The 21,878-nt window shown below is 49.8% G+C and overlaps 1 protein-coding gene across 5 annotated transcripts in view; it reads left to right on the top strand.

Annotated features, from left to right (window-relative positions):
- The window catches only part of ZZEF1 (zinc finger ZZ-type and EF-hand domain containing 1), a 104,016-nt gene that overhangs the window by 79,084 nt on the left and 3,054 nt on the right, over positions 1 to 21,878 (top strand). For all 5 annotated transcript variants that reach the window (XM_045487255.1, XM_045487253.1, XM_045487254.1 and 2 more), the window contains 13 exons: positions 296 to 428; positions 5,140 to 5,333; positions 7,037 to 7,156; positions 8,726 to 8,917; positions 9,898 to 9,998; positions 11,109 to 11,244; positions 11,347 to 11,706; positions 13,510 to 13,653; positions 14,162 to 14,330; positions 14,697 to 14,795; positions 15,198 to 15,363; positions 20,047 to 20,200; positions 20,791 to 20,862. In XM_045487255.1, the coding sequence (XP_045343211.1) occupies positions 296 to 428; positions 5,140 to 5,333; positions 7,037 to 7,156; positions 8,726 to 8,917; positions 9,898 to 9,998; positions 11,109 to 11,244; positions 11,347 to 11,706; positions 13,510 to 13,653; positions 14,162 to 14,330; positions 14,697 to 14,795; positions 15,198 to 15,363; positions 20,047 to 20,200; positions 20,791 to 20,862 (2,040 nt within the window). The remainder of the gene's footprint in view (positions 1 to 295; positions 429 to 5,139; positions 5,334 to 7,036; positions 7,157 to 8,725; positions 8,918 to 9,897; positions 9,999 to 11,108; positions 11,245 to 11,346; positions 11,707 to 13,509; positions 13,654 to 14,161; positions 14,331 to 14,696; positions 14,796 to 15,197; positions 15,364 to 20,046; positions 20,201 to 20,790; positions 20,863 to 21,878) is intronic.

Raw genomic sequence — 21,878 nt, 5'->3', positions numbered from 1 at the left:
CTCGGGTGGGCACTGACCTTGATCTTTCTGATCCTCACGGCTTGCAGTTGGTTGGGACAAAGGGGGCTGTGAAACGTGACTTCCTCCAGCAAGCATGTAAACCACTTCTGTGCCGGGCCCTGGACGTAGGAAGCCCGTCCTTGAGGACTTGCCGGTGTAGGAGAGCCCGTCCTTGAGGACTTGCTGGCGTCCGGGGCACCAGTAGGGAGGCGGGGGCGGGGCTGGTGTTGGGCTATGGGCCTGTTCCTGTCTCCGTGTGCTTCTGAGTTGCCTCTTGGTCTCTGTCCTGCTCTAGGTCCTCTGTGTGGGAACTCGCTGTGTGTATGTGGATAATGCCAATGAGCCCCATGACGTGATCATCCTGAAGCACTTCACTGAGAAGAACAGGGCTGTCGTCGTCGATGTCAAAACCCGGAAGAGGAAAACAGGTGCCAAGCGTAATTGCTTTTTCTAAGAAGGAAAGGAAATTGTCCAACCTCTGCATACTCTGAAATGCGTAGAGATACCTTGGTTCTTACCCTTGCCTATGGTTTTTTTAAAAAACAAGTTGTGAGTCTCTGAGCTTCTTTTTCTTCATCTCTGAAGAGATGTGGTTGAGTTAGGGTAAAAAAATTTTTAAGTCTGTTTATTTTATTTGAGAGAGACAGAGAGAATGCAAGTAGGAGAGAAGCAGAGAGAGAGAATCCTAAGCAGGCTCTGCATAATTGGAGTGCAGAGCTGACACGGGGCTCGAACTCACGAAAGTGTGAGATCATGACCTGAGCCGGAATCGAGTCAGGCACTTAACTGACTGAACCACCCAGGCGCCCCAAATTAGGGTAAATTTGAAGGCCCTTGCCATGCTGTTATTTTGTAAATATGGCTCTGTGTTTTTGGTGGGACACGTTTAGGTTCTGAACATGTAATTTTTCCATTTGCCGGTGTTCTTGCTTTTCTAGTGGGTAATTTAAATAGATTGTGGAGTCAGATGTCTAAATGAGTGTGAAATAACTTTGAATAAGTATGTTGACATTCGGGTCGCTTTCCATTTTGCTCCATCAGTAGAAGAGCGGAAGTATATCACGAGTCACCTTTGACTTAGTTTGCCGAACCCTAAACAGCCTGCGAACTCTGGAGTGTTGTAACCACTGTGTGCCCAGTTCTGCTTCTGAAGTAATGTGCTTTCTCATTCAGCTTCAGCATCAGGCCCTGGCTGTGCTTTTGTGTGTGGTGTGAGGTAAAGGTCAAGGTTCTCGTTCTTTCTCCTTTGTTTTTCTTTTTTGCATATCAACATCCAGTTGTTTTAGGACCATTTGTTTAACAGACTTCTTTCCATTGAATTATTCTGACACCTTTGTTGGAGATTAGTTGACACCCGTGTGTGTGTGTGTGTGTGTGTGTGTGTGTGTGTGTGTGTGTGTGTCCATTTATCGGTTCTGTCTTATTCCATTAATCTATGTATCCGGCCTTACTCGAATACCGCATTCTCATGACTATTGTAGATTTATGCTAAGCCTCGAAATCAGGTCCTCCGGCTTTGTTATTCTTTTGTCAGCATTGCTCCGGGTAGTGTAGTTCCTTTGCCTTTCTGTATAAATTTTAGATTCAACTTGTTAGTTTCTCTTAAATAACCGCTGAATCTGCATATCCGTTTAGGGAGAACTGACATCTTAACATGACCCATGAGTACTGTATACCTCTCCATTTATCTAGGGAATAAATTGAGGTCTCTAATTGCCCTTCATCTGGCACAGCTGACTTCTCTCACTCCTGATTTTTTTTTTTTTTTTTTCAACGTTTATTTATTTTTGGGACAGAGAGAGACAGAGCATGAACGGGGGAGGGTCAGAGAGAGAGAGGGAGACACAGAATCAGAAACAGGCTCCAGGCTCTGAGCCATCAGCCCAGAGCCTGACGCGGGACTCGAACTCACGGACCGTGAGATCGTGACCTGGCTGAAGTCGGACGCTTAACCGACTGCGCCACCCAGGCGCCCCTCTCACTCCTGATTTTGATAACTTGTGTCTTCTCTTGTTTGTTTCCTACAGTGCCTCATCAGAGCTTGATCGATGTTATTTGATCTTTGCAAAGGACTAACTTTTGGTTTCGTTGATTTTTTTGTTGTTATTTTTCCGTTTTCTGCTTCATTGATTTGTCCTTGTCATTAATTTCCTACTTCTTGCTTCGGGTTTAAATTGCTACTTTTTTTCCTTGCTCTAATTTTTTTCTTTCTTTCTTTAATTTCTTAGGGTGGAAGCCTAAATCACTGATTAGAAATTTTTGTTATTTTTGGTAGCAGCATTGTAAATGCTATGAATTTTCCTCTAGGTATAGCGTTAGCTGCATCCATAATTTTTTTATATAATTTATATTATTTTCATTCAGGCCATTACAATAGAATATTTTCTATTTATCTTATGAGTGTTTATTTATGGATTCTTTAAGAACTTATTGTTGAATTTACAAATATTTGGGGGATATTCCAGAAATCTTTGGTATTGATTTCAAGTTTAATTCTCCTGGCATCAGCGAACATACGTTGAATTATTTCAGTCCTGTTAAGATTATTGAAACTTGTTTTACGGTCCTGAATTTGATCTGTTTTGAATCAGGTTCCATGTGCACTTGAAGAGAAACCTATGCTGTTCTGTAGACGTCTTTTTTAAGTGAAGTTAGTTGATAATGTTGTTCAAGCCTTCCATGCTCTTACTGAATTTCTGTGTGTTCTAATGATTACTGAGAGGAATGTTAAGGTCTCCAACTGTAATTGTGTATATGTCTGTTTCTCAATTCAGTACGAAATGTCCCTTTTTTTGAAAAATTTTTTAATGTTTATCTTATTTTTGAAGGGGAGAGAGACAGAGCGTGAGCAGGAGAGGGGCAGAGAGAGAGGGAGACACAGAATCTGAAGCAGGCTCCAGGCTCTGAGCTGTCAGCACAGAGCCCGATGTGGGGCTCGAACCCACGAGCCATGGAGCCAAAGTTAGAAGCTTGACTGGCTAAGCCACCCAGGTGCCCCATGAAATGTCTCCTTTTCATCTCTAATATTCCTTGTTCAGAAATTGACTTTAATGTTGATGTAGCCTCTCTAGCTTTTGTTTTATTCAAAACATTTGCATGGTGTGTATGTCCCATCCTTTCACTTAACCTGCCTGTGTCTATACATTTAGTGGATTTCTTGTAGATAGCATGTAGTAGAATTTTCTTTTTAATACACTCTGATAATCTCTGTTTTTTAATTGGGATGTTTAGATGATTTACATTTAATGTAGTTATCAAGATGATTGAGTTTAAATCTACTATTTTCTTGATTGTTTTATATTTGTCTCATTTGTTGTTCCTTTTTTTTCCTCCCACTTCTCTGCCTTAGTTTGGATTGAGGATTTTTGTTTTTGTTTCTTAATGACTCCATCTTATTTTCAGAATTGGCTTTTAACTATCTCTTAATTTTTTCACTGGTTATTCCAGAGTTTGCTATAGGTTACTTGCAGCACCTGGGCGGCTCAGTCAGTTAAGCGTCTGACTTGAGCTCAGGTCATGACCTCATGGTTTGGCTCATGAGTTCAAGCCCCCCATTGAGCTCCCTGCTGTCAGCACTGAGCCTGCTTTGGATCTCTGTCCCCCCTCTCTCTGCTCCTCCCTCACTCGTGCCCTCTCTGTCTCTCTCTCTCTCTCTCTCTCTTTCTCTTTCTCTCTCTCTCAAAAATAAACATTAAAAAAAGTTGTTAATAAAATGAGAAAATAATATCTTTTATATTTATTTACATATGCATTTACCATCTCTGGTGCTGTTCATTCCTTTGTGTAGGTTTGGGTATCTATCTGGTATCATTTTTCTTTGGCCTGAAAACAACATTTCTTGAACGTCAGGTCTGCTGCTACAGAATTTTTGTTTTGGTTTGTCCTACCAAGCCAAAGAAATATTTATTTTGACTTTATCCTTGAGAGATAATTTTGCTGCATAAAAATTTCTAGGCTGAGAATTTTTTTAATACTTTGTAGTTATTGATCCATCGTCTTCTGGCTTGCATAGTTTTTGCCACAAAGTCTATGGTAATTCTTTGTTACTCTTCAAATATCTTTTCTCTAGGGCCGCTTTTAAGATTTTTCTCTTAATCACTGGTTTTTAGCATTTTTTGTTTCTTCGGCCTGGGGATTTAATGATTTTTTTTGTTTCTTCGGCCTGGGGATTTAATGAGCTCCTTGATCTGTGGATTTACAGTTTCCATCAAATTCAGAAAAATTTTAATCATTATGTCTTGAAATAATTGTTCCCACCCCACCCCCACACCCCCAACTAGGATACTTCCACTCTCACTGGTGGGAAAACACAATATTCCCAGGTCTGTGTGAGCTCCAAGAATTGTTCATCCTACTGCTTTTTGGTAGTTCTTTCATAGAACTGGGTGGTTTCCTATCTAGGAAGTTTGCTCTTGACTTCCCGCAGATCATACATCCAGAGACTCATGAGGAAGCTTCTGTGGCTTTTCTAGACAGGTCTCCCATACCCTCTCTGTCTCTGTGCCTCTCTCTTCTTCATGATATTCTGCCCCCAAAATTCTAGCTACCTTGACTTTCCTGAACTCTGACCTCTTTCTCATCAGTTCATTGAGACTGCGGGACTCTGCTTGGATTTCCAGCGTCTGTTCTGCAGCCTGTAAATTGTCTCCAGAAAGCCAGGCTGTTGGAAGACTCCCCTGGTTTATGTCTCTTCTATCAGGGATCATAGTCCTTTACTGCTTGTTGCCTCGTGTCTGCAAAGCATTGTCTGTGATTTTTTTTTTTTTTTTTTTTTTAACATTCTGGTTAAGATAGGAGAGTAAACTCAGCCTGTCTTAGTTTTGTCTGGGAGTGGAAGTCCCTTCTGTGTACTATATTAAGTTCCTTTAACACTTTTGGAGACAGCCTGTGTGTGCACAGTAGTAGGAACGTAAATTGTCTCTCCCGGTTGCTCGATGGATAGGTGGCCCAGTGCCATTTTTGTGCTTACCTGCAAGCCAGCCTTAATTATGACGGCTAAATTGAAGCCAGGGAGATTGTGTTCTGGGGCCTGCTGCTCTTACTTCAGTAAAGGTGTGTTACTAGGGAAGAGACCTCGCTGCAGGAAGCACTGACCAGACTTTTGTGCCTTTTCTCTTCCTGCCTGACGTCACCCTCCAGTGAAGGACTACCAGCTGGTCCAGAAAGGACAGGAATGCAACGACTGTCAGGCCCAGCTGAGCCAGTACTCCCAGCACTTTGCCTTTATCGCCAGTCACCTCCTGCAAACCAGCATGGAGAGCCATTGTCCTGAGGCAGTGGAGGCAACTTGGGTCCTGTCCCTGGCCCTCAAAGGACTGTATAAGACACTGAAGGTAATGGTGAGCTTCTCCCGTTTGCTAACGAGTCTGGCTGTGATTTAACATCTGCGGGGCATTTACATCAAGGAAATGCCATCTGATTTCGATAGATGGTTAACCTAGGATCTTGATTATTTTTAGGAATGTATGGGGTCTTGCACAAGGATAACTCGAAGGGCAAAACAGGTTTTTCCCAGTAGTTGGTTCTTTGTATTTTTTCAGTACTGTTTCCCAGGAGCAGGTATTTACCTAATGAGCACATAACCTTCGAAGATGGGAGGAAACTAGACCAAACTGTTTCTCTCTTCCCTCTGAACCACAGCTCCTCCGGCCCATCAGAGGACAGGAGGAAGGGGAGAGGACCAGCATCCTACGGGACTTTGAGTGATAGGCTTGGTGGTTGGGGTGGAAGGCGGGAGACATGTGAGGATATTACCCCTGGGTGGTAACAGGGGTACAAATGAGAAGCTTGACTTGTAGGGAACATGGTTCTTCTGTTCTGCCACCTGAGGGGCCTGACAGGGGGAAGGAGCGTTTTTAGGACCCTACCTCCCCACAGAAATAGCCATGAAAGAAGGGTTTCATTTTAAAAGTTTGTGAGTGCCTGGACTTTGGCAGAATTGCCCAGGGGACCACAGAAGGACCCAGCAGCCCAGGGAGCCAGCACTGAGGGGCTTCCAGCTCCAGCCCAGCCCTGAGTGCTTGTAGGGAGGGACGGAGGCCATGCATGATGTTTGTTGACTCCACGGCATTTGTCATGGTCTGAAAGAAAGAATAAACTTCCTGAAGGCAAAGACCATTTATTTTTTTTTTTTAATGTTTATTTAGTTTTGAGAGAGAGAGAGAGAGAGAGACATTGTGAGTTGGGGAGGGGCAGAGAGTGGGAGACACAGAATCCGAGCTGTCAGCACAGAATCAGAGCTGCACAGAATCCGAGCACAGAATCAGAGCTGTCAGCACAGAGCCCGCCCGACACAGGGCTCGAACTCACAGACTGTGAGATCATGACCTGAGCTGAAGCTGGACGCTTAACCGACTGTGCCATCCAGGTGCCCCAAGGCGTAGACCATTTCTGTCTCTGATTCCCAGTTTTCACAAGTATTGTTGAGCACGGAGAGCCATGTGGCACTGAACTTGAGAAAAGGTGGAGCTTACAGCCCAGCCTGCGAGACAGACAACACGGAGCCTGCAAGGAAAAGTACCACGAGTCAGAGCAAGCCTTTCTGCGGAGGCGAAATTCGAGGTGGTAGAGAGGGAATCTGGGCAGAGCGATGTGTGCAGGGGGAGCTGCAGACGCCAGGCCCAGGAACAGGTGTGGTCGTAACGGAAGCAGTGCCTCCAGGCCTTCAGGGTCGTGCCCGAGAGGGAAGCGAGACCAGAGAAACAGGCAGAGAGTCCACAGTGCCCCGTCCGCCCTGACTGCCACGGGTCGGGACTTCGATTTTCGTCTGAAGACACTGGGAAGCTTTGGGAAGGCAGAGCGCAGGAGAGGGCCGTGAAGCCCCTGCCCTCAGCATGGGACGTGGCACACGGCGTGTCCTGGGCTTCAGAAGTGCTTGTGGAGGGCGCACTGGGGACAGAGCGGACAGACTCTGGTTAGGGCTGAGGTTCAGAGTCTCATCCTTCCTGCCGATTCTGGAATCTTCCTGACACGGTGGGCTCTGAGATAGGCGGTCCCCTCCCCACACCAGCTGCAGGTCACCCCTTCTGTGTGGCAGGCTCACGGTTTCGAAGAGACCCATGCGACCTTCCTTCAGACGGATTTGCTGAAGCTGCTGGTGAAAAAGTGCAGCAAAGGAACTGGTTTCAGTAAAACGTGGCTCCTCCGGGATCTAGAGGTAAGGGGTGGGCGTGCCTCCCGCCACCACCGCCCCCTGGTGCAGGTGCGGGCTGCCCACCCGCGAGCGAAGACGGGGCTAGCCCAGCGCGTGCTCATTCTGTACTGTGGTTGGACCACGTCTTCCGTTTGTGTCCCTGTTGGAAACAGGGACTGTGACACCTGCCCTCCGTGTCAGGGAGGATGAGCTTGATGTCTGTTCAAGAACACTGGAGAAGTATTCTGTGGAAACATGCGGTTGGCCCTTTATCATGGCGATAAGGTGTTTCCTTGGATCATTATTTCCCTTTAAAGCCTCTTTGAGCTAAAATCAGTTTCTGAGTTTGCCCTTGGTTATGTTTATTTTATGTAGGATTTAGTCAGTGATTTTCATCTGATTACTATTCCTTGTAGGCCTTAGGTCTTTCTTAGTGGAATTACTGTGGTTCTCTGTGGAGTTTCTGGACCAACTGCTTCAGGTCCAAGACGAGCTGCTGCTGTGTGGGAGCTGGTCAGCCACCCGTCTCCATCACACAGGGCTGAGCATGAGGACACAGCTCTCAGGTCCCACGAGAGGGTTTGCTTCAGTTGCAGGAAAATGTGCCAAAGCATAGTAATGGGGAATATCTGGAGAGCATCTGGGCTCTCAATCTGAGGAAACGTTTTAAATTAAAAAAATTTTTTTTAATGTTTATTTATTTTTGAGGGAGAGAGAGTGGGGGAGATGCACAATCGGAAGCAGACTCCAGGCTCTGAGCCGTCAGCACAGAGCCCGACGCGGGGCTTGAACTTATGAACTGTGAGATCATGACCTGAGCTGCAGTCGGAGGCTTAACCAACTGAGCCACCCAGGCGCCCCTAAAATTTTCTTATTCGTCAAATAATAGAACCACATTGCAGAAAATTCAAACTATAGGAAAGGAAGAAAAACTTTCCAATTTCATCTCACACACACAGCTCCTGTTAATATTTTATGTATGTCCTTATTCTAGTTGTTTTCTTTTTTTTTTAATTCTTTTTTTTTAATATATTTTTTTAACATGAAATTTATTGTCAGATTGGTTTCCCTAGTTGTTTTCTTCTGCATCCGTGTTACATGTACAGCCTCAAATGCAGGGTGTGCGTGCAGCGGCCACTCCCTCGGTCACTAGACAGTTTTCCACGTTTAATGGCTGTAAGTGAAACACGGAAGCAGGTTCCAGCCTCATTGACCATAACGTAAGTGTAACTTCTTGCACGTTTTATGTTATTCCTAAGGCGAGTTATTGGCTGGATTAAAGGCAGTAGACGTTTTTATAGCTCTTTACCATTCAGCAAAATGAGTTCCAAATACCAATCTGCATCGTTAGCAGCAGAGTTAATAAACACAAACGTCCCTTGTAGTTTTAGTTATTAGCATTTCTTTGATTACAGGTACAACTGAACACGTTTTCATGTTTTTCTTTTTTTACTCGTTTCACATTCTTTTTGTGAATCCGTACATCTTTTAAGGAGGTCGGATGTTTTCCACCCTTTGAGGGTTAAAGATATGTGTGACATTCCCACCCACTGAACCCCCACACCACCGCCCTGCCTGGTTTTCTGCCCATAGATTTTGTCCATCATGCTGTACTCCTCAAAGAAGGAGATCCACACCTTGGTCGAGCACACAGGCCTGGAACCGGATGAGCGAGGGGATCAAGGGGAGGACGCAGAAGGCGTGGTCAGCAGCCCTGGAGAGCAGGAGCAGAGGAAGCTAGATCCTCTGGAAAGCCTGGATGAGCCCACCAGAATATGTTTCTTGGTGAGTTCTGGGGCCGTGGTGTGGACGGTGGAGGGACTCCCCAGGATGGATTCCTTTTGGCCTGCACCTGGTTTTTGCCTCTGTGCGAAAATGCCTCTGTCTGACATGCTGGGAGATCACTTCCTGAAGACTCAGTTGGAATTGTGTAGAATCGATCCGGAAGGATGGAGAAGCCCTTAGCACAGTAGTTCTTAAGCCTTTTGAGTCTAAAAGCTTTAGATCTTCTCTCCCGTGAAATACACATGTGCAGTCGTGCTCATGGTCTGCAGCCCGTCCATTGTGTCTCCCCGTGGCTTCTGAGACGCGCGCTCTCACAGTCCCTGGGGAGGCGCTCTTCCTCGGATCAGTGGCCGCAGGAAGAGCACACGGGTATGGGCTGGAGGTCAGGAAAGCAAGTTTAGTTTTCTCGGAAACCAAAAGGAAGTGTAGCCTTGGACTTCCGGTGCCAGTGGTCAGACGGGGGTACGAGGCAGCTGGAGAGAAGCCGGCAGTGATGCGGTGGCGATGGCAGCTCTCAACCGTTAGCACTGCCTTTGGGGGCCTGGTATTTCTTTTGGCATTTCCACGCTTTATGTTTTCCTTTGGATTTATAGTAGCAGGTTCCACGGTCCATGGTTTAGAGTTTATGATTTTGTTTGCTTTAAGTGACCACACAATATTCTGAAATTATAACCTGTGGTAACTCTAGAAAGAGTTATTTTCTCCCTTTTGCGTTCAGGTGATCCGCGATGTGCGGAAGCACTTTTATTTTATTTTTTTTTTTTATTAAATTTTTTTTTTTTTTAACATTTATTTATTTTTGAGACAGAGACAGAGCATGAACAGGGGAGGGGCGGAGAGAGAGGGAGACACAGAATCTGAAACAGGCTCCAGGCTCTGAGCTGTCAGCACAGAGCCCGACGCGGGGCTTGAACTCACGGACCGTGAGATCGTGACCTGAGCCGAAGTCCGACGCTTAAATTGTCTCTCTTCCTCTGCAGATGGCGCACGACGCCCTCAATGCCCCTCTGCACGTTCTCCGGGCCATATACGAGCTGCAGATGAAGAGGACCGATTCTTTCTTCCTGGAGGTTCAGAAGAGGTGAGGACCTTGCCAGCAACACGTGGGTAAAGACTCCCGGGAGGCCACGACGTGGAGCTGGCCCGTGGTTCTTCGTGAGCGATGTGAGAGCTGACTGCCGCACGCCCGCGTCATCTGAGTGGCGGTCGTGTCCCTCGCGGGGGTGCCGGTTGACGCCGACGCCAAGGTTCCTTTCCTACGTCGTCCTGGGGCAAACAGCACAAAGCAGGGCCTTCTAGCCAGAGTGTCGTTTGCTTGTTCACCGCAGCACATTATTTCCATGGCGTTCCCCCAAGGGTTCTCATAGAATTTATAATGCTCCCTTTCTCTTGCCAGGAAGTTCAGGGCTGTTCTTGGCCCCAACTCCCACGTGTGTGTGCAGCTAATCTCCCCCTCTGTCCCTCATATCCTGGTTTTGACTTCCTGTTCTAACTTTCTTCTGCGTTTTCATCCCGTATTTCTATTTTCCCGTACGTATTTCTTACGTATCGCCTCGAGTCCTTTGTGAAACGAAGCAGGGCACTGCTGGAACTAAGAGACCCAGAAATACCGGGTCAAGGAAGATAGAGTTTGTTTTTCCTCTCGTGGACTGTCCAGGGTGGGTGGGCAGCTCTGCTCCTCGGAGTGGCCCTGTGCCACCACCAGATGGCTCACCCGTGCGTGCCACCTCTGTTCCGGCCCGGGGGGAGGGGGAATCGTAGAGAGAGGAGTGCGTCCTCACCCCGGCCGCTGGAGGGTGGGCTCTAGAAGCGGCACGCGTTACCTCGCTGGCCTCCCGTGGGCGGGAGCCCGGCTCACCGCCGCATCTAGCTGCGGGAGGGGCTGGGCACCACATCGCCGGCTGGGGGGCTGTGTATCTTGCTACAACGTCGGGGAAACTTTGTTCCTAGGCTCCAGGGATCGTGGATCCTGAGGGACGCCTTGCATTCTCTGCCGCAAGCGTGTACGTGCACGTCTGCGTGCACGAGTGAATGAGCACGGTGAACTGGTGTCGCAGACTCGGGGGTGTGATGATGTAATTGCAGAGTCCCAGGAAGACACCTCCCGTCAGTGTCCCTGACAAGTTCCACTGCAGGCTGAACTCTTCCCTTTCGGTACCTTTGTGTCCATCCTCGTGCCCCTTCTCCGCAGGTTTGATGGGGATGAGCTCACCACGGACGAAAGGATCCGGACCCTGGCTCAGAGGTGGCAGCCCAGTAGGAGTTTGAGACTGGACGAGCAGAGCGCCAAGGCCGTGGACACAGACATGATTATCTTACCGTGTCTGGTACGTTGCCTCCACCTTGGAGACGAAAGGTCGGCCCCTGGCCCCGCACCCCAGCCAGTTGGGAGGGGCCGGCTGCCGTAACGGTGGTCTTTGGGTTTGCAGTCGCGGCCCGCACGCTGTGACCAGGCCACTGCCGAGTCCAACCCCGTGACCCAGAAGCTCATCTCCAGCACGGAGGGCGAACTGCAGCAGAGCTATGCCCAGCAGCGCCGGAGCAAGAGTGCTGCCCTCCTGCACAAGGAGCTGGGCTGCAAGAGCAGGAGGGCCGTCCGCGAGTACCTTTTCCGCGTGAATGAGGCCACGGCTGTCCTGTATGCCCGCCACGTGCTGGCGTCCTTGCTCGCTGAGTGGCCTGGGCACGTGCCCGTGAGTGAGGAGACCCTGGAGCTGAGCGGCCCGGCCCACATGACCTACATTTTGGATATGTTCATGCAGCTGGAAGAGAAGCATCAGTGGGAGAAGGTGATTGTTTACTAGGTCAGGCTGGGTCCTCGCCCTCATTGCGCCTCCTCTGCGCCCCCGAGTTTGAACATGCTTCCTCCGGATGCAGCGGAGGCTGGCCGTGGGCACGGCTGGGCTCTCGCGAGTCCCGGCCCAGAGCGGAGGTCACAGCCTTGGCAGACTCGGGGTGCAGAGAGCGCTCGGCCCGCCGATCCCGCGGAGCCTGACTCTGCACACTCCCCGGCCCATCTCTTCTCGTGGCGCCAGGTCCAGAGGACAGGGTGAATTACGGCCCCCGGTGTGTTCCGTGGTACAGGACGCCTCCGTGGTGGTTTGCGTCTTGTTCCTGGAACATCGGCCCCAGGACACTTGCACCTGCTGCAGTGGAACCCGCGAGAGTTCTGTCGTGAGGAAGTGCAGCCAGGGACCTGTCCGAGGCCCCCGGCCTCTGGGGGGGCAGGTGTGGGGTCTGCACCCTCACCCCACACTCTGGTTCTCAGTTTCCAGGCCTCTGGTTCTGTTCTTATTCTTTGACTTGAATTGATTTGATTTTTTTTATGTTTATCAATTTTTGAGAAAGAGAGCATGAGCAGGGGAGGGGCAGAGAGGGAGGGAGACACAATCTGAAGCAGGCTCCAGGGTCTGAGCTGTCAGCAAAGAGCCCGACGTGGGGCTGGAACTCACGAACTGTGAGATCATGATCTGAACCAAAACCAAGAGCCAGATGCTTAACCGACTGAGCCACCCAGGCACCCCATTCTTTTCTTTCTTTTTTTTTTTTTTTCTTTTTAATGTTCATTGACTTTTAAGAGAGAGAGAGACAGGGAGAGAGAGAGAGACACAAAGCATGAGCAGGGGAGGGGCAGAGAGAGAGGGAGACACAGACTCCAAAACAGGCTCCAGGCTCCGAGCTGTCAGCACAGAGCCCGACGTGGGGCTCGAACCCACGAACTGTGAGATCATGACCTGAGCTGAACGAAGTCAGGCACTTAACCACTGGAGCCCCCCCAGCACCCCTGGTTTTGTGTTTATTCTTAAGTCAGATCTTCAGCTTTGTCTCGAGAGTACTGTTGGGGTAGCAAGGCTTCCCAGGGTGCACATACGTGAGGAGCCTCGTCACAGAGCTGGCCTGGCCTGGGTGGCGGGAGCTGTGGGCACCACCTCCAGCCGAGCGGGATGGTTTTGTCACCACCTTACCAGATTCCAAGTGCACAACTCTTGAGTCACATTTACTGCCGCCTTCTTCATCCCTGTCCCCTTGGCGCCCACATACATCATGTACCCTCACCCACACACATGCATGCCCTATGCGAGGACTCCTCAGGACGTGAGTTCATCCTCTTCTCCTTAATTTGCCTGTAAGTCCTGGATCTGTCCCCAGCCACACGGCCTTGGAGGTGCTGGCGGCTCTGCTGTAGCTGCACCTCTCATCTGCGAGTGGCAGAGGGGAACGTGGCCTTCCCCACCCTCGCCCCGAGGAGCCCCCAGTCCCTCACCCCCTCGGCATGTGGCCTGTTGTGCTGTAATTGTCTCTCCGCATCCTTCCCCTGCTGGTCTCAGGACTCTTCAGGGCCCGGGACCACCCCTGATAGGTTCTGCTGGCTCTCTCAGAGCTCTCAGAAGTGGTGTTTTCCGGAAGGAAAACCAGCATCCCAGTGTACAGGAAGTCCCCCCCTCTCCCCGCCCCCCTGCCGTGACAGGCGGCTGGTGAGGTCAGCCTCTGCGGTGACGCCAGCCCCTCTGGACAGGCCTTGGGTTGAACTGGGCTCCTCCTCCTTCCTGCCACCGGCAGGCCCTGACGCTCGCTGCTTCGTGTCCCGCCAGATCCTGCGGAAGGTACTCCAGGGCTGCCGAGGGAGCATGCTGGGGACCATGGCCCTGGCCGCCTGCCAGTTCATGGAGGAGCCTGGGATGGAAGTGCAAGTGAGGGAGTCTAAACACCCGTATAACAATAACACCAACTTTGAGGTACGCTCCAAGACGTGTGGCTGGCAGGACCCACGAGGGGTGCTGAGAAGCTCACCAATGCCCAGAGCGGCTCCCCGCCCCCCACCCCTGCCAAGTCCCAGCCAAGAAAGGGCCTCCTTGGTCCCAAAGCCGGGGAGTCTTTACCACCCAGTCTTTTTTCCTGGTGACCTGGTTTTAATGGAAAAAGTGGGCGCCCAGGCCTGGGGTGGGGGGTGGGGGGGTGGGGGTTCAGTTTTCCTGCAGCTGGCTCCTTGCAGGGAATCCTTGGCATCTTTCAGAAGTGCATCTGAGTGTGGGCCTGGGTTCAGCCCTCGCTGCACCATCTCGATGACGTGGCCACACCTCGGAGGCCCCCGTCCTTCGGTTTAATTCACGTGTGCATGTTCCTGCCCCGCCAGACCGAGGGCCGGGGAGGGCAGGGCTGACATTTAACCGTCTCACATTTGCAGGATGTGGCATGAGGCAAGCCCTCAGGAGTGACAGAGGTGTCTTTCTGTCCCCTCCGCAGGATAAGGTCCACATCCCTGGTGCAATCTACCTCTCAATCAAATTCGACGCGCAGTGCAGCACAGAGGAGGGCTGTGACGAGCTGGCCATGTCCAGCAGCAGTGACTTCCAGCAGGATCGACACACTTTCAGTGGGTCTCAGCAGAAATGGAAGGATTTTGAGCTTCCAGGTAATAAATACTTGGTCATACGGACTCTTACCATCAAGTATTTAAACTCAATAATGAGGAGCGCCCGGGTGGCTCGGTCGGTTAGATGTCCAACTTCAGTTCGGGTCATGATCTCACCGTTCATGGACTCAAGCCCCGCGTCGGGCTCTGTGCTGACAGCTCGGAGCCTGGAGCCTGCTTCGGATTCTGTGTCCCCCTCTCTCTGTGCCCCTCTGCTGCTCATACTGTGTCTCAAAAACAAATAAACAAACAAACAAACTCAATAGTGAGAGAAGGGACATGGAGGGATGTCACGTGGGGCTTGGTCTGTTGCCATTCTCTGTTGCTGTGGTGTCCTGACCTGTTTCTGGTTCTTGTGTGACCCAGGAGATACTCTGTATTATCGCTTCACCTCTGACATGAGCAACACGGAGTGGGGCTACAAATTCACTGTGACGGCTGGACACCTCGGGCGATTCCAGACAGGTGTGTGCCCTGGTCTTTCTGTGTGTAGGATGTCCCTGCCAGGGATGCTCGGGGGAGGGGTAGGTGCCATTATGTCACGGATCTTTGTTAAGGTCAAAGCAGGTATTTTAATACCAGCACACGGTCGCCGTGATGTGCTGTGGTGGTTGGCTGTACTCTTGCGTGGACGGGTAGAAGAGGGACCTGTGGGCACCTCCAAAAGACACGTCTTCTCTTGGAATTTGCAGGGCGGTTTGCGAAAGGGAGGAGCTGAAAATGTTGGTCCTATGTTGCTTTTATAAAAGGCAAAATTTAAATAACTGTAGTTACCTTCTCATATTTGTTAAATATAAGAGTTAATAATACAAGAGTAAATCCAAGAGTTAATAATTAAAATATTGGTGTTTTGTGGTTGTGGGCCAGGGTTCGAGATCTTGAAGCAGATGTTGTCAGAAGAAAGAGTTGTGCCACACCTCCCACTGGCCCAGATTTGGGAATGGCTGGTGGGTGTGGCTTGTCGCCAGACTGGCCATCAGCGATTGAAAGCCATTCACCTGCTTCTGAGGATCGTCCGCTGCTGCACCCACAGGTGAGCCGCTCTCCGTATGTGAGTCCTTCGCAGGGAGTTTGTGAACAACTGTGAATATCTCCTCCCACTCTGGCTTGCCGTTTCTCTGTACTGGAGTCTGATGAAAAGAAGTTTCTAATTTTGACATCTTGCCGTTCATCAATCATGTTTTATGGTAGTGCTTTTGTTGTCCTGTTTAGGCGGTTTCCGCCTCACTCCACCTTGGGGTGGTGAAGGTGCTTCCTGTGTTCTAGAAGCTTTTGTTATTTTTTCTTTCACTCCTAGCTGTACGCTCCACACGGAACGACTTCTGCGCAGGACGTGAAGTGCAGGGGGTCAGGGTTAATTATTCGAATGTGAGTCTCCACCTGACCCCAAGACCACCTTGTCCCTCACCTCACTCCAGCACCGTGTTGGTCACAAAGGAGGTGTCTGTACAGATGCGTCTGTGTCTGGTCTCTGCTGCTCCAACGCTCTTTATGGTTCTCCTGGTGCCAGTACCACGCCGTCTTGGCTATCGTTGCTTTCTAATGAATTCGCGTATCTAGTCGTATAAATCCTTTGCTCTTCAGCTTCCAGGCCGTCTTGTCCATCTTTGACTCTGCATATCTATATACATCTTAGAATTGGTTTCTTTCTCTTTTTTTCCCAGCTTCGGTGAGGTGTAATTGACAAAGTTGTAACATATTTACAGGCTAGAGGGGATTTCTTGTGTGTCCGCGTCGTACATGGGCCCCCATCCAGTTCCTTAACACACCCAGCACCTCGTGTTACCTTTGTTGTGTGTGACAGCAGTTACGCGCGCCTCTCTACGATCCAGTACGGTATGCCGTCATCTCCTGTGGTCACCGTGTCATTCGTTAGATCCTCAGACCTTACTTGTCTTACAGCTGAAAGCTTGTCCCTTTGGCCAGCCTCTCTGTTTCCCACACCCACGGCCTCCAGCAAGTACCATTCTACGCTCTGTGTCTATGAGTTTGTTTCTTTGTGTGGTTTTGGTTTCCACATGCGAGTGAGGTCATCCAGCGTCTGTCTTTCTCTGGCTTATTTCACTCGGCATAATGCCCTCCAGGTCTCCCTTCTTTCTCATGACTTTCCTTCTTGCACACACTCCGCTGTGTATATATGCCCCACATTTGCTTTCTCCACTCCTCCTCCATCGATAGGACACTTAGCTTGTTTCCATGCCTTGACCATTGTGAATCACGGTGCAATGAACATTCGAGTGCAGGTATCGTTTTGAGATAACAATTGCATTTCCTTTGGATATAAACCCAGTAGTACGATTACTGGATCATACTGTGGTTCTGTTTTGAATTACTCGAGAAAGCTCCATACTGTGTCCACAGTGGCTGCACCAGTTTGCGTTCCCACCAGCAGTGCACGAGGGCTCCCCTTTCTCCACATCCTTGCTGGCACCTGTTACCTCCCGTCTTTTGGATACTAGCCACCCGCACGCATGTGAGGTGACAGTGTGGTTTTGACTTGAATTCCCCGATGCTGAGTGATGTTGAGCATCTTTTCTTGTCAGCCATATGGATGTCTTCTTTGGGAAAATATCTGTTCAGGTCCTTTGACCATTTTTAGTTGGGTTATGTGGGGTTTTCTGAAATGGAGCTGCATGAGTTCATTGTGTATTTTGGGTATTAAGTCCTTACCGGATATGTGATTTACCACTGTTTTCCCCCATTCCCTGGATGCCTTTTCATTTGTTGATGGTCCTCTTCACTGTGCAGAAGCCTTTTGTTTTGATGTCGTTCCTTCCACTCGTTTGTTCTTGCTTTTGGTGTGCGCTCCAATGGCAAGGAATTTACCTGTATGTGTTCTTGTAGGAGTTTTATAGTTGGTGGTCTTACATTCAAGTCTTTTAATCTATTTTGAGTTAATTTTTGTGCGTAGTGTGAGAGAGGGATGCAGTCTCATGCTTTTGCATGCGGCTTGTGTCAGGTTTTCCCGACACATCTGTTGAGGTGACTGACTGTCCTTTCCTCGTTGCATATTCTTGGCGTCTTTGTCAATTAATTGGGTGTCTACGTGTGGGTTTATTTCTCGGCTCTCTGTTCTGTTCATCGACCTTTGTGTCTTCTCTTATTCCAATACCATACTGTGTTGATCGCCATAGTTCTGTATTGCAGTTTGGAATTGGGATGTGCGAGGCTTCTAGTTTTGTTCTTTCTCAAGATTGACTGGGTTGTTTGGGGTCTTTTGTAGTTCCTTGTGGATTTTAGGATTGTTTTTCCTATTTCTGTGAAAATGCCATTGGGATTTTGATAGGGACTACATGGAATCTGGATATTGCTCCCGGCCATATTTTAACAGTATCCTTCTGGTCCTTGAACGCAAAACAGCCTTTCCACTTGGTTGCGTCTTCAGTTTTTTTCATCAGTGTTTTATAGTTTTCAGCGTACAGATTGTTGATCTCCTTTGTGAAAATGTATGTCTGAGTATTTTACTGTTTTATCCTGTTATAAATGGGATTACTTGTTTAGTTTCTCTTTCTGATAGCTCGTCATTAAGCATATAGAAATGCAGGTGGGGGCTCCTGGGTGGCTCAGTCAGTTGAGTGTCTGACTCTTGATCTGAGCCTGGTCATGATCTCAGGGTCATGAGTTCAGGCCCCATGCTGGACTCCACGCTGGGTGTGAAACCTAGTTTTAAAAAAAGAGGAGAGGCAGCTGGTTTTTCTATGTTGATTTTGTGCCCTACGACTTCACTGGATTTATGAGTTCTAACGGTTTTTCTGTGGTGTCTTTGGTGTTTTCTGTAGAGAATGTCATCTGCAAACAGAGACATTTCTGTCTTCTTTTCCAGTGTAGATGCCTTTTATTTCGTCTTCTTGCCTAACTGCTCTGGCGAGAAATTCCAGTACCTTGTCGTGTTCCTTATCCGCTTGTGTATTTTCTGTTCACACACATATGCACATACCCCCTCTCACCTGATGGGGTTTGGGTGGACTTCAGAGCACTGAACCCTCTATGTTGAGTCCTCTTCTCTGCGATCCTCCAGTGCTCAGGTCTGAGTGATGTTTCTATGTAGAGGATTTCCGTTAAATTAGATTTATCTAATGTTTTCGATGATACTGTAATTGGTGTTGTAGAATTCTTTTTCTTCATTGTTTCTGCTCATATATAATTCACTTTGTGTATTTTCCTCGTATCCAGTGACAGTGCTCTGTTGCTTAACTTGGAGAGCTCACGTGCACAGTCACGTTATCTACAAAGAACCGGTTTTCGTTCCTCCTCTCGGTCCTTAGAAATTTTGTTTTTCCTTTTTGCACTAGCCGTGACCTCCCCAGAGTACTGAGTAGAAGTGGAGGTTAAAGGCCCGCTGTCTTGTTCCTCACCTCAGAGGGCAGGTGTTGGCGATGCGTCCCTCACGCGCGCGGTGTCAGTGCGCCTCTCTAGCAGTTTCCAGGCACACAGACGCAGGATGCCGCCAGAGTGGAGAGATGATATTCGAGATAGCACGCCATCTTCTGGTGTAATATGGAGCTGTTATTTAAAAAACAAAGGGCTCTCCGAGTCAGGGAGAGAAAAGGATGGCACGTTGAGTCCGTCTGCGCACAGGCAGGTAGAGAGGAAGCCAGCCGTGGTTGCCGCTAGCGCCGTGTCCTCGTGTGTGACAAAGGCCCCTTCGCCCCCAGGGGCTCCATTCTGTCCTGTTGAGAGCAGCCTGCAGTGAGAACCACGTGGTGGTTGAGGGATGGGCCTGAAACTGTCTTCAGACGGCCGGGTCCTTCCCTGCTGCACGTGATGCGCCTCTGCGGTTTGCCGACCTTCCTCGGTCCAGACAGGCCGGGCAGAGGGGAAAGGCAGCCCCAGGGAGGGGTGGCTGCCAGTGGCCGGATGAGCCACGGATGAGCCACGTAGGGGCGCTTTCCTGAAAGCTCAGCTGTAGAGCTGTCTCTTTAAATCGAGCCAAGTTTTCCTGGTGCTTTGGGAGACTCACTCTTCTGGGAGAAAATGATGGGCTCCAAGAGTAAATGCGCACAGTACTTCGTACAGTCATACGTGAAAGAGAAAAAGCAAAATTTAGGGTTATAAACACATAAAGTCATGTCGTAAGGCTCAGAATATCATTTCCTGACTTTTCTTCTCGTAAGGACGTTGAACTGGAAACACAGCACGTCCTCCCTCAGAGTGAAACACGCAGTGAGTCTCCACGGAGGCCTATCCAGTGGAAAAGGATTCTGCTCTACTGGGAAAGGGTTCTGGCCCGAGCGACCTCACAGCCATATTTCTTGTGTTTCGTGAGCCTAAGATTATTAGAGTGGCTTTCATTGCCTTTTAACTGCCTCTTTTTTTCTGATTGTTAAAGCAACAAGTGTTGCAGAAAATCTAGAAAACGGACAGAGACAACAACTGATAACATTTTTGATATATTTGTTCACTGTTGTGTTTAATACAGTTACACGATACCATATCTGCAGTTTTATGCCTCCTTTTTTCCACGTAACATTTATCTCGAGATTTTTCCACGAGGTTCTTCCTAACAACCGTTTAGAGGCATGCCGCTGATTTATAGGCCTGGGCTTCGGGGTCTCCTGCATCCTTGGAGTCCTGTTCTGAAGTTTAGGTTCTGCCCCTTTTCCCTACTTGCCACCGGTGAATATTTTTGGCCATTTTGGGGGACAGTGATGACTTCACTGGGTGTGAGGAGAGTGTGTCAGCTGGCCTCTGTCTCACGTCTCACCCCCTCCTGCAGCGACCTCTGTGACCTGACGCTGCTAAAGCCCCTGTGGCAGCTCTTCACGCACATGGAGTACAGCCTGTTCGAGGACGTGACACAGCCTGGCATCCTCCTCCCCCTGCACCGCGCCCTCACGGAGCTCTTCCTCGTCACTGAGAACCGCGCCCAGGTGAGCGGTGAGGGCCCTGCTGGAGCTCCTCCGCTGCCCGGGCTGAGGGCCAAGCCCTGGGGTGTCGTCGGGGTCGCGGCAGACCTGCGCAGGGGGCAGGCGTGACCTGAAGTACGCATCCTCACCTCCGCCCGCCCCCCCCGGAATGCTGTTTTGTCGGGCCTAAAGCCACAGGGGAAAAACTGCCCCGGGTCAGTGCTTGACAGTAGTGAGTTCTGGAAAATAAAATGGACGGGTTCTTCCTTCTTCCTCCTCCTTCTTCCCATGAGCGTAGTAGGCTCATTGAACGTGTGAGATGAGAAGGTCTTTCCCAGTTCTTTAGCTTACCCCTCATTTTCTACATGAGGAAACCGACCGGAGCACCCTGTGGAGAGTTGGGGCAGAGGGCTCCCCACTCCCGCTCCCCCCCCCCTTTCCAGAACTGGGCACCTGGCTGCTCCTGGTCCAGCTCCTCCCATGGCTCTCGAGTGAGGTAGTGCCGTGAGGTGCCCGCGGAGCCAGGAGCGATCACCCATGCGGGACTCCGTGGTGGTGGGAGGGTGTCCCCTGGGCGGCGGTCCCCTCCAGCCACAGCCATGCTCTCTCTGCAGGAGCTGGGGTTGCTGCAGGAGTACCTGCTGGCCTTAACCACTGACGACCACCTTCTCCGCTGCGCGGCACAGGTATGCTCCCCCCCCACCCCGCGCCGACCCCAAGCTGGCCACTGCTGCCTCCCCGTGGCCAGATGGCCCCATTGCCATGGACGGAACCCCCCTGGGGTTCACCCGGGGCTCTTTCCCAACCCCATCGCATCCTTCCAGTGTCCAAGGAGGGAGTTGAGCCCCTTACTCGGTGTCATTCATATCCAACCGTGGGCTTGGAACACGCTAGCAAGAATTTGTCTTTGAAACCAAAACAACCAATGCCTTAAATTGACAGTTTGCCTGAAGTTTCCCTAGAGTTAGATTTCAGTTTTTTCCCTGGTAGGAGAACCCCTGACAGTTTGGTCCCAGGACGCCTTTCCACTTTTCAGTTATCGAGGGTCCCAAAAAGCTTTCGTGTGTTGCACATATCGATACATACCATTAGAGATTAGGTTTTAAACTTAGAAATTAAAACACTTAAGCACGTAATTATCACTTTAAGAAATAGTAAACTTACTCCGTGTTAACATGAGTAACACATTCTCTGCAAAACAGCTGTATGTTCCCAAACAAAACCATCCTTGAGGAGGCGGCTGTCGTCCACGCCCGCCTGACCTGCGTCCTGCTGCTGCAGCTGTGCTGTCCTGCACCGGCCTCTGGAAAACTCCCCACATGCTCCAGAGCGTGAGGGTGGCAAGGCACATAATGTCTGAGCATCACCACGCGGAGCCCGGAAAGGGTCTCGGGAACCCCCAGGCGCAGGCCGCATGTTGAGAACCTTAGACCCGCAGACCCCTTGAATATCACAGAGCATGTGATCCAGCCCTACAGTGGACACAGGGGGACACTAAGGCTGAGAAGGGGGAGGTTTGCCCAGGGTCACGCTTGAGTGGCTGTCCAGCCCGAGCCCTGCACTCTGTTCCTGCAAGTCTGCTCGGTGAGCACATGGTCCTCTCACAGGAAAGGGTCTTGCCTGTGGAGAAGCAGGAAGCTCCCATCCACTTGGGGCGTCTGTACAAATTCTCCTGAGAACCGTAGGCACAGTAGAACCTCCC

This window comes from Leopardus geoffroyi, chromosome E1 (genome assembly GCF_018350155.1).
Source record: "Leopardus geoffroyi isolate Oge1 chromosome E1, O.geoffroyi_Oge1_pat1.0, whole genome shotgun sequence".
NCBI lineage: Eukaryota > Metazoa > Chordata > Mammalia > Carnivora > Felidae > Leopardus > Leopardus geoffroyi.
Note: the sequence above shows the minus strand (reverse complement) of the source record. Positions and strands in the feature narration are given on the sequence as shown.